General features: G+C 38.9%; 1 protein-coding gene across 1 annotated transcript in view; it reads right to left on the bottom strand.

Annotated features, from left to right (window-relative positions):
- Positions 1-7,923: 7,923 nt before the first annotated feature.
- ZBTB34 (zinc finger and BTB domain containing 34) overlaps positions 7,924-12,335 on the bottom strand; it is a 25,973-nt gene continuing 21,561 nt past the window's right edge. The window contains exon 2 of the mRNA XM_069747984.1: positions 7,924-10,325. Coding sequence (XP_069604085.1) covers positions 8,836-10,305 — 1,470 coding nt within the window. The 5' untranslated portion in view covers positions 10,306-10,325 and the 3' untranslated portion in view covers positions 7,924-8,835. The remainder of the gene's footprint in view (positions 10,326-12,335) is intronic.

Below are 12,335 nucleotides of genomic sequence, written 5' to 3'. Positions count from 1 at the left end.
GTTTGCCAGAGGGCATAAAAATGAAACTGCAAATTTTGGAAAAGCAATTAAAAAAAATTCAGAGCATTTATTATTTATATAGCACCATTAATTCCATGGTGCTGTACATGAGAAAAGGGGTTACGTACAGGGTTATAGATAACGTTTACAGTAAACAAATTTACAATGACAGACTGGTGCAGAGGGGAGAGGACCCTGTCCTTGCGGACTTACATTCTATGGGATAATGGGGAGGAGACAGAAAGTCGGGGGAGCGGCAGCTCTGGCGGTGGTGAGGCGGCAGCTCCGGAGGTTGGCGACGCGGCAGCTCTGGCGGTTCGCGGCGCGGCAGCTCTGGCGGTTCGTGACGCGGCAGAATGGTTATTGCAGGCTGTAGACTTTCCTGAAGAGATGGGTTTTCAGGTTCCGTCTGAAGGATGCGAGGGTGGTGGATAATCAGATGTGTTGAGGCATGGAGTTCCAGAGGTTGGGGGTTGTGTGAGGAACGAATAAGTGTGGAGGAGAGTAGGTCTTGGGAGGATCGAAGATTACGTGAGGGAAGATATTGGGAGATTAGTTCAGAGATATAGGGAGGGGACAGGTTGTGGATGGCTTTGTAGATCAGTGCTAGTAGTTTGAACTGGATTCGTTGGGGAATTGGGAGCCAGTAGAGGGATTTGCAGAGGGGAGAAGCAGGGGAGTAGCGAGGTGGATTAGTCGGGCAGCAGAGTTGAGGACAGACTGGAGCGGTGCAAGAGTTAGCAGGGAGGCCACAGAGGAGGGTGTTGCAGTAATCGAGGCGGGAGCTGATGAGGGCATGCACAAAAGTTTTAGTAGATTGTGGGCTGAGGAAGGGACGGATTCTGGCAATATTTTTGAGTTGGAGGCAACAGGAGGTGGCAAGAATTTGGACGTGCAGCATAAAGGACAGGACACAGTCAAGTTTCCCCGAGGCAGCGGATTTCAGGTGCAGGAGAGAGCGTGATGCCGTTTACCGTAATAGATAGATCAGGTAGGGGGGATATGTGAGATGGGGGAAAGATAATGAGTTCGGTTTTGTCTACATTGAGTTTTAGGAAGAGCACGTTCTGACACGTAATAGTTTTAAAACAAAAACTTGAAATCCCCAATTGTTCTAGAGGATAATACAAGAGAGTTAGTGACACAAGCAACAGCTGCCAGCTGAATAGCTATACCTCTCAAGTCCCCTGAGCGTTTACCTGAGAATGCATTTACAGTAAGTGGCTCACAGACATCTGGTGGTGACTTACCACTTTAACCTTCCTCTTTAGTGTATTTTGCCCTTTGATTGGGCTATCTGTGTATATTTTAAATGCATTAATAAAATGATTGTTTTACTATTCCAATCTGTTGGTGTTCTGTGTACTCCGTGTTCTCTAGTTTTATATACGTTTTGGGAGTAGTACACCCATGATCATATTTGGTTATACCTATGTATTTACAGAGGGAGCAGGGCTTTAGCCCTTCTCAGCCTGGATACTTTATTGTATTGATTGTGATTTTTGTTCTAAACCTTTCAAAGTTGTAGTTCACTTAGTGCCCAACTCCATTGGTCAATGCGCCTTTCATTGTCTATGGGACTCTGTCCCATTCTGGTGTTATAAGCAATAAATTCAAAAGGTGGAGTGCACTGATCTATTCTAAAAAGAACATCATTCTCTGGGGGTTTCAATAAAACCCCCCATAAATCAGCAAACTGTCACTCATCTTGTGAACAGTTGATAGAAGTTGTATTCCCAACTTGCATGTTCACATTAAAAGGATATTTTTTCTTCTTTCTTAAATGCAAGCATTTGGGGTTAAAAATTGTTGCAATTAAATTTCATTAAAAATTCTGCACCATTTCCCTTCTATATCCTCTGTGATGCATTGTCCATTGCTGGCCCGCAGAATGAGTGAACGGAGGGAGAATCAGTGAGTTTGTTCTGCAGGAGGGATAATGTATGTGTTTGAGGATCTACTCTCACTAAATATACGACTAAGCTAAATGTACAGCGAAACAAATGACTTGTAAAAGCCAAATGGTGAAAAATTATTTAAAATGATTTTAGCCCCCAAATGCATGCATTTAAGTAGAAAAAGTAGAATTAAAATCAAACTTAAAAAATATCTTAAAATTCTTTGGTTTTGTAATTACAAAAAGGAGAAATGAAACCATGAAAAAAAATGATACATACATGCTAGCCACCTTAGGGTCTCTCCCTAAGGTGGCTAGCATGTATGTATCGCTTGCTCACCGAGCCCCACTCCATACAGCCAACCAATTCCAGCCCTGTGCTGATGAGGGCCTAAAGCCCGAAACACGTGTCCACAGGTAGGAATTGGTTGGCTGTGTAAATTTAGAAACTAATCCGCAGCATTGCACGCTTGGCGGTTCCAAGCGCTGTGGATTAGACAGGGGTGGAAAGAGATGATTTGCATAGCTCCGCCTACTGCAAAGGATTCTGGGTAAACCTGCTATTCTTTGTATTATGCTGCTTGCAAGTACTTTCCGTTTCAGGAAAGCATCCACTATGAAAAAAAATGTTAATACTTCTGACCTTGCCTTCCAGAAGACAAGTATGTGCTAGAACCATAGAGACATTCGGCAAGGATCATTGGGCACTATATATGCAGTAATGAAAACTTTGCAGTAGTGGATGCATATGGCCTATGGGAACAGGGCAAAAACAAACATCCCAATTTTCAGTCACACTTAGCAAGTGGTACTGTAGTAAGAATATAGGTCTGCTTGACCCCAATCTGTGCAAAAACTGTTCAGAAACAACCATTTTTTGCTTTAGCAGCATTTTTATTTACAAACAAACAGCAATCCCCATTGACTTTATTTATACCATTAAAAAAATGCAGTTTTACAAGCCAAAATTCATCTGAACAAAATTAAGCAGCACTGAAAGTCATATCACAAAATCTAAAAATAAAAAAAGCAAAATAAAAAAAAAAATTAAAACAATACTAGAGTAAAATATCATTTGAATAAATATTTTTTTAAATTCATGCTATAAAATAATCCTTAATGGCAAGTTATTAGTCGTTACAGCACTTTTTTTTTTTATTGATAGCTAGCTTGTGTTACTTCATACAGAAGTGTGGAGTTGTGAGGTTACTGGTTTATATTGCAAGGTAACACCAACCGCGGCCAGCACGATCGCCGGAGAGGTGGCGTCAATACGGAGTCATTTAGAATATTTAAGCATTTCCTGACCCTGTTGGCTAAAGGAGGGTTACATGTTAAAATAGGAGGGGGGGTTTTATGCATCTGGCTTAAACGGTGCCTATCCCCAAAGCTTCATGAATCTCTTACATAGCAATGGCAAGAAATATATCAAGGTTGAGGGATCATTGCCATGTCTAATTCCTACTTTAAGAGCCCAAATTTAAGTATGCAACATTTCTATAGCCCATTTTTTTTTTATTTTTTCATCCAATCGTTTTCTTTAAAGTCACAGATCATTTTACAAAAACTAAATTTTGTAAACTTGCACAACTAAATTTTGGAAGCCTGGTTAAGTCCAGTATGAAATCATCAGATGATGGCTTCTCAGTAAAAAAATGGATTTAATTAGAAAACAAGATGTTTGTAAAAGGCCCTCCACTCTTTCCCCCACCCAAAAAAAAAAAAAACATGGAGGGAACACTCATTTTGCCAACACATCTGCCTGCATTTTAACCCATACTGGCTATTACAGCTATTCAACCTGGTCACGCAAACTCAAATAGAAATCTATTTCTAGGGCTATTTTTTATTCTATGGAGAGATTAAAATCGGACATAAAAACAAAAATAAAAATGCCAACTTTTCAGAAGATCGTGATCAGTTTTCGATCACAAAATGTTGCTAAATTCCACCTGACATATGTATTTCCTCAAATGAAATGGTCAATTTTTTTTAAAAAATTCAGCGTAAGGTGTACAGACTTTTGTAACCCGGAATTTATGAAAAGTTTGCAAAAAAAAAAAATTACAGGAAACAGGTTTCAACATCCTTCAAACTATCTACAATGCAATACTCTAGATCCCCCTCCTACTAATATGATCACATTTATTCTAAAGCCAACAGGAGGGTAATGGAAGTACAATAGAAGAACGCTGGGGGAAAAAATTCATAGCCCTCCTAGGTCAGCATATCCTTGAATATTCAGAATGACTTGATACTGAACATCTGCTCAGTCGCTAAGTAATATGAAATATATGGATTTTATTAACTGACATTATATAAAGAATTTACAACAAGTAAAATCTCCAAATACTTTCTTTATTCTTATATATAAAATTTAATAAATAATCCTGACCAGTCAAAAGAGCACCATAAAAAGGGCGAGATTCCCTTAGAAAATAGATTAGGGGTTGCATATTTGAGTCCCTTTCTGTCGGGGTTTTTTTTTTTTTTTAACTTGGAAAAAAAAAAAACCTTTAAAATAATGACACTAACCATATCACAGTCAATATATTTATAGAAATTAAAAGGAAAAAAATGTAATGTTTTTTTTTTTTTCTTCTTTTAAAGTAAAGCTTGGGATACAGCTCTATCCCCCAGCCCTTGGATTATATATTTATATATATATATATATATTTTTTTTTTGCCTGCAATCTTTTCTTTTAAGCCGAACTATTGCGCTATTAAGTCAGATTCAGCAGCTCGGCTTACAGTAGAACTGCAGGCTCAAGTTTAACCATACTTTTCACAGAGGTGACGTTGCTGCGGCTGATGCACAGAAACAGGAAGAGTCTGATGGAGGCCTTAGGGTATGTGTCCACGTTCAGGATTGCATCAGGATTTGGTCAGGATTTTTCATCAGTATTTGTAAGCCAAAACCAGGAGTGGGACAATTAGCAGAAAAGTATAATAGAAACATATGCACAATTTCTGTATTTATCACCCACTCCTGGTTTTGGCTTATAAAAACTGATGGAAAATCCTGACCAAATCCTGATGCAATCCTGAACGTGGACACATACCCTTACACGGCCCTGGAGAGTGCGAGACCAGAGGTCTGAAATTAGATTGTGTATTTACAATAAAAATATTAATCTCAAAGTATACCTACATACACAGAATAAGATGTTGAATATTGAATTGCTTAAGAAAACTAAAAACAATTTTAAAAATCACAAACTATATATAGTAAAAGAGTATAAAATATCTGATTTCACAGTCTGTCATTACAGGTTAAACATTTGTGAGGGAGCAAGGAGAGAGAAAAAAAAAAAATCACCATTTTCACATTTCTCTCAATGGACACAAAGTAGTAGATATGCGGCTTCAAACAATAACTTTCCCGCTGAAAAATCACTAACTTATAAAATTCACCTAGGCCTGTGGTTATTGTAAAGTAGTTGTGTAACAGTACTGTACCCAAACGTAATACTGTACAGAAATGATTCATGTACCAAGAGGTTTATCTGTAAAAACACTGTAAAAAAAATGATACACAAGAAAAAAAAATAAAAGCAAGTGTGCCCGTTACTCAGAGGCGGCCTTTTTTATGGATTTAAATACAAAAAAAAAAAAAACTAAACTTAAGCGTGCTGCTATTTATTTTTATGCAGCAAGGCACAATATTGAAAAAAGAATGAAAGTGTCCTAATATTCCATTATTTACTCTAGAATGAGGCAGTATAAAAGATTAATGGAAGGGTAAAAAGTGTACTAAGGATAAAGTCACATGACCACGTTGATGTAACGGGTTGCCATAAAAAAAAAAAAAAAATATCCTCAAAGCCAATAAAGACCATATCTCAATAATGAAGAATAATTATAGATATACAACAGCAAAGCAAAAAAAAATTCTAAAAAGTGAGACGATTGATAAGCAAAAAAGGTCAAATGTATCTTAATAAAAATAAAAGCATACAGTACTGCAATATGGCTTGAAAATTGTGTTAATACTGTAGCCAATTCTAAGAAGGCCCAGCCAAAAGAAAAAAAATCTCCCTGAAAAGCCAGTCTTCAGCTGTGAAGGCTTCACATAAAACGGTTTGGAAATGCCAAATGGTCTGACAGCATCCACTTACTGCTGTTCTTTCCTAACCCTGTTTAAACCATCCCAAATATTACAAAAGAGAATGGAGAAGGGCTGGAAGAAAATATATTTTATGGCACCGGTTTAATAAGATCAAAACAATTGTAAAATAAGCGGGATAGAAAAAAAATCTGTATACAGCAAGTTAATGGTTAGATGAGGTTTAAGGAAATTCTGATATCAGCAGTCGTAACATGTATAAAAATAGACCTATGTCTAACAGCACCACCAGGACGAAGTCAGGAGGAGTACCTACAAACTTACAGGTTTGTAATAGTAAGAGTTCTCTCAGAAAGTGTTGACTAAAGAAATGTAAAAAAAAAAAAAAAAGCGGAGTAACTAGTGTAACGTTTTACACGCACCGATTGATGACATCACCTGTAAAGACCATATAAGGAATAAAGTTTCTACCGTGTAGTGGATAGCAATTGTGCGATATGAAACAAACTCTACAAAATAGTAGACGGTCTGCTGGAAATGTTTTAAAAAGGGTAGTAATATATGTAAAAGTTACTAGGCAGACATACTTGAGTGTAGCTTTTTGACTTTCAAATTAATGGGGGAAAAAATAATTTTTGCCTCCTTTTTGCTTTGTAATTACTTATAATTGGTCATTCAATCCATAAGAATTGAGGAGAATGAGAGAAATTCTAGTGTTACAGTGCATACATTTCAAAGCCTTTTTTTTACTGGCACTAATCATAAAAAAAAATAAGTAATAAGGGTCGGAGATGGCAGTTGCTTTTGGAGAATAAACTAATTAAATACGTAGCACCTATCTGTATTTAGTTTTTTTCAGAAAGACTAAATCTGGAGAAAACTAACCATTGACAAAGCAATTATGCAATATCCATATTTACCCAAAAAACCCCAATAGTTCTCTATTCAAAAGGAAGAAAAATGGAAGAGAGGTATTATTCATACATAAACATATAGTCTCTTATGCTCAACCATAGGGATTATTTTAGGTTAAGTTGGAGAGAAAATCACTGTACAGTGCAGCTTAATTCAGAACTAAGAAAAAACGCTTAAGACTGTAAATACGTTTAAAAAAAAAAAAGTAAAAAGGACAAAACAAAAGCACCAAAGATTTCAGCTATGACTGAAGGTGATGGGATGAAACACTTTCAGAGATTTCCATCTAGATGTTTGTCATCTATATTGTGTTGAGTGACAAGAGACAAACATGCTACCTTAAAGCACCACTCATGTTCTGTGCCCTAAGTAATATACGGTACTCATCTGCCATATTCTGTTCTCGCACCGCTTCAGTAGTCTAGTTGTGAACTGTCGGATCACTCCTGCGTTTGCTTCCAAAAGTAAGTCTATGAGAAAGAGAACCAGGCTCGCATAGAATTTCATTGAGAGCTTGTGATCATTAGCTCCGACTTCTGTAAGGCTAGGTTCACATTGCGTTAACAGCAGCCCGTTCAACACATACGTTAACGGGCTGCTGTTATCGCAAGTGCCGATATGTCATCGTGCTAGCGCAGATAGAGCTAGCAGATGCTCTATCTGCGCTAGCAGTGACAGACCCGGAAACGGTGCAGCCCGCGTCCCAGGGTCCGTCACTCAATAACAGCACAGCGCTAGCGATGCGTCCGACATAGGACTTAATGGCGGCGTTAACGGACTAGGTTAAACCGCGTTATGCCGTTGCATAACGTAGTCCGTCTAACGAACACCTATAACCAGAGTGGTGCTGGGAAAAGCAGAAGACTGCAGCTAGCATGCATTTTACTACAGACAGAACAGACATTAGTGATAGCACTCCAGCAGTGAAATAAAAGAAAAAAGAAAACGTCAGAGGTGCTTTAAAAAAAAAAAAATTATAGAAGATGGTGAATTCTAAATTGCAGCTTTTCAGTTTGGACTTCAATCATGTATTACATTTTTTTTTAGAGACACCCAAAATAGCACCCTCTAGGGACCTTTTATCAAATCAATTCAGAGGCTCCAAGAATTGTTTTGGATTTGAGCTTATCATCAAAAGGCAAATATGCAGAGATCTAGACTATGGAATATACAAATTACTGTAGACTTGCAAAGTGTCAAATATATATTTAGTAGCCTTGCATTCAATTTAAAAAAAAATTGTTTAGGCACATTGGCTACTTTGCTCTTAACTCCGTGGAAAATTATAAAAGGCCAAAAATGCAAACATAAAAGTGTATAATTTGGGTAGAAAAAGAACAAAGAAAAGAAAGTGTTAAAACCTTGAGACCCTAAAAAAAGTAAATGCACTGTACCATAAGGATTTGCTGCAAACACTTTTTTTTCCCCAGCATGTATGCCTCTATGTCAGGACAGAGTAACGCAGTCCATAGCCAAGGTGAACTTCACACAAAATAAATTGGGAGATAAACAAGTTTACCGAAAAAAAGTTACAGTAGATTTCAGTAAATTGAATTGTTCCTACGGGACAAAATCTCCGGTTCTCAATTAAACCTAGTAGCGAAGCTAATTGAGAGAAAAAAAAAATCAAAGCTTTATAGATAAAACACTTTCATTACAATAAAATAGAATTCACAAAAGGGAGAAATGAAAATTTCCACTTTTCACCTCTAACTATATGCTTCTTCAGGAGTGCAAATGTACCCTGTCTCCTTAAAAAAGCAAAACAAAATTGCCAATGTAAAACATACATTTAGTGTATCACCCAAATATCTTATATAAAGTCTCAGCATTATCAAGAAGCATTCCACAAAGACAAATGGGTAGCATTTGCTGTATTAAAGAGATTACCAAATAAGCAGTAAAAATAGGCATTAGTTAACGCTGTGTGCTTTATACAGTGTGCAGCGGCGTGTAGTTATTCGGGTGTGGTAGTGACTGCGTGAATCTCCATATTCGAGTCCATGTTCACTTCTGATACTGAAACATCACTTTGGTCTACGAAAGCCTCTGTTCTCTCTGGCGATTCCATTCGGTTTCTCACCTCAGCAACCCCTGGGTGGTTTTTCCGTAAATGCTGATTGAGAGTGCCCTGGAAAGGGAAGCATTTGCCACACACTTCACACCGGAAAGGCTTGTCATCTGTATGCCCCCGTATATGGTATTCCAGTTGGTCTTTGCGTGTGTATTTCTTGCCACAATACTTGCATACAAAAGGTGTGATGCCCATATGAAGACGCATGTGACGGTCAAGACTCCCCTTCTGGTTAAAAGTCTTGCCGCAGTAGATACAGATGAGTCTCTCATTGTAGGGATGCCAGTAGCCTCGATTTGACCTTTCACGTGGGCTGCTCTCGTAAGCTGGCGTGCTCACGACAGTTTCATTTTCTGAACTTTGGATGACGTTTGGCACCTCGCTTGTTAGGTTTGATGCTCGCTTTGGGCGCACCCGGCCCCCTCGATAGCAGCTAAGCATGGACCTGGAAGGACTAGAGTTGCTTAAGCTTCCATAGGGCTCGGATATGTTGGCATTTTGGGAAGCAGCTTGTGAAAAGGAATATGCATGTTGCAAAACAGACCCGTAGGAACCTACATTCAATGTCACCACTTGCTCTCCATCAACCATTTCAGTGTGGTAGCCGTCATCACCGAGTGAGGAGCTATCGGAACAGCTTGGCCGATCCGACTTTTCGGTTTTGACTTTGACTTCTGTTATTTGACTCTCTCTTGCTGCATCGCCGTGTTCGGCTTCTCCCTCTATCTGAATTTCATGTTCTGAATTGCTTCCACTGCTGCCCCTGTCTGACTGCCCCTCTTCTTGAGGACGGATCCTTAGACTTTTGCTGGCAATGCCATCCATCTTTAATTCATTACTTACAATTGACTGTCGCACATGCCCGCTGTATGGTGGAGATATATCCACGGGGTTTGCAAAGTAGCTATCATCTTTGATACCATTATGGTTATTTTGATCATCTTCTCCGCCTACTTCTACAACGTTAATTTTTGAGTGGATGCTCTCTAGAATTTGAGTGCACTTGTCAATGACACATTGCATTTGGAGAAAGCTGGCTGCAGTTAGGAAGCTCACGACATCCTTCAGCTGTACGGACATTCTTCCAGTGTAGCAAAATGACAGTAATTGTTCAAAAACATTAGGATTTTTGATAACCGATATCGTTAAGCCACTCATGGTACTTAGAGCTGAATGGTCACGGAAATATGGAGAGCTGGCAGCAAGGACTGCCTTGTGGGCACGGAAAGGTTGACCTTGGATGTGGACGATTATGTCGCACAATTTCCCCTGCATCCGAAGCTCATTGAGCTGGCTTAGGACTGTACTACTGTACTCCGGCACCTCAAACTGGATGAAGCTGTTGCTGTCCATCTTGTCTGCTGCACAAGTTTCTAAAAATGACAAAAAGCAAAACGTTACTCTTCATTAAAGTACAGAACTGAACCAGTATATAGATAAATACATGCTTACTACCACTAAAGAGATGGAAAAAGGTTTTCACAAGCCTCAAAAAAAGCGGTCTCTCTTTAAGAGAGTCACGCACGGGGTCATGCAGCCGGGTTAACATCACCTTGCAAAAAGTAAACATAAGACAAGAACTCTACAGAAAGTGTGCAATCAGAAAGTGACTGTTTAAAAGGGGTTGTCTCAGTTTGGGATGAAAGTCTGCAATCAATGTGTGACTGCAGGCTTCTGAAATCTCAAAGTGTGTGCACCGCACAATGTCAGTTGCTGCATACTTGTGGCTACATTCCGACTAGACGTATCATAGCCAATTGAACACAAGTGAACTGAGTGAGACCGAGGACTAGTCCGCAAGTAACCACTTGTATGAAAATTGAATACATTTGTGGTCACGTCATGATCGCTTGCTCTCGCCGCCGCCACCGGAAAATCCTGACAGCGGGTGGTGAGCATGCTGTGAAGATTCAATAGTCTACCAATCAGATCGCGTTCATCCCAGACCTGAACAACCCATTTAAATTACGTTCAATGTATTTTTGGAAAAATTCATTGTTCATATTTAAAGAAAAAACAAAACCCTGAAATCTTGCTATTTTCACAATAGTTATTATGGTAACCATAATAAAAGACACACACTTTCTAACTTTTCAGCTATGCAAAATGTACAAACATTTTTTCGAAAGGTTTTCACTACAATCAATGTTTAGTACTTGTCCACCACATAGGTGATGAAGATCTGAACATTGGGGGCCCCATGATTGTACGGGACACCAAGTCCTCACCGCACTGCTGAATAGTACTCAATTATCTGAAATTCTACTATGTAGATAAGTCATGCTTATTGTAGAAGTGCTATTCGACTATTTAACATTTTCCTGCCACCCTGGGCTCATTATGTCCCAGAGCTTTTTCAGATTTATTTTTTATTTTTTGCAAGTGCCGACACGTAGAAGAAGCTTGACGTGTCTGCTGACCTATGGACTCTTTTTGCAATATAGATACAGTAATGTTCAGAAGCTGCAGTATATGGAGCGCTAACCAGACGGAATTGAAACCACTTATCACCCAGGAAATTATCAGGCAGATTGGTGGTGGCACAATTACAAGATGCAGTGGATAACACAACATCACACCACTGTTAATCAGCAGTCGAGGAATCTTATTTCCGTCGTCCAGCAACACTGATATAAAGGATATTGTTATTGAGCCTAATGACTAATATTCCTTCATGTGTGTGTGCGCGTAGTGACAATCAGAAGGCACAGCACGAGAATGGTTAAATAAGCGCACAATGGCTTTTCTTCCACATTTCTTTTATTTCCCCCTAAACAATAAAAACTAATTGCCCCTGAGATTTTCTAACTAAGACGAGTGCTTGCAAATCCACTGACGTATGCAAGAATATTTGGGTTTCTGCAGTAAAGTAGGTTAACAGGGTGGGAGACGGATGGCAAAGATTTTTTTTCTTTCAGTGCTTCTCTAAACAGATATTGATATTCATGGAGAATATATTTAAATTCAGATGTTCTCGCCGCATTAATGTATTTGCATAGATCTGAAAAAGTCATTTTCATCTGCTGCGTATTATGTTCAAAGCCTGGAAAGACAGCAGATTTCTGCAAAATGTAGGAAACAAACAATGCTGTACTGACAGAATGAAGAGCGCCATATTTACAGCAGTGAAGCCGTATAAAATGAACGCCACTCAATTCATAAGAAATACATGGAATTTCCCTTCTACTCCTACTTAGAATACAATTTCATCTTATGTATCACTGCAGGATGCTTTATATAAAAGTACATATTACTAAAGGTACCGTCACACTTAGCGACGCTGCAGCGATACCGACAACGATCCGAATCGCTGCAGCGTCGCTGTTTGGTCGCTGGAGAGCTGTCACACAGACCGCTCTCCAGCAACCAACGATGCTGGTAAC

Source organism: Ranitomeya imitator, chromosome 2, assembly GCF_032444005.1.
Source record: "Ranitomeya imitator isolate aRanImi1 chromosome 2, aRanImi1.pri, whole genome shotgun sequence".
Classification (NCBI taxonomy): Eukaryota; Metazoa; Chordata; class Amphibia; order Anura; family Dendrobatidae; genus Ranitomeya; species Ranitomeya imitator.
This window is presented reverse-complemented; position numbering and strand designations above follow the sequence as displayed.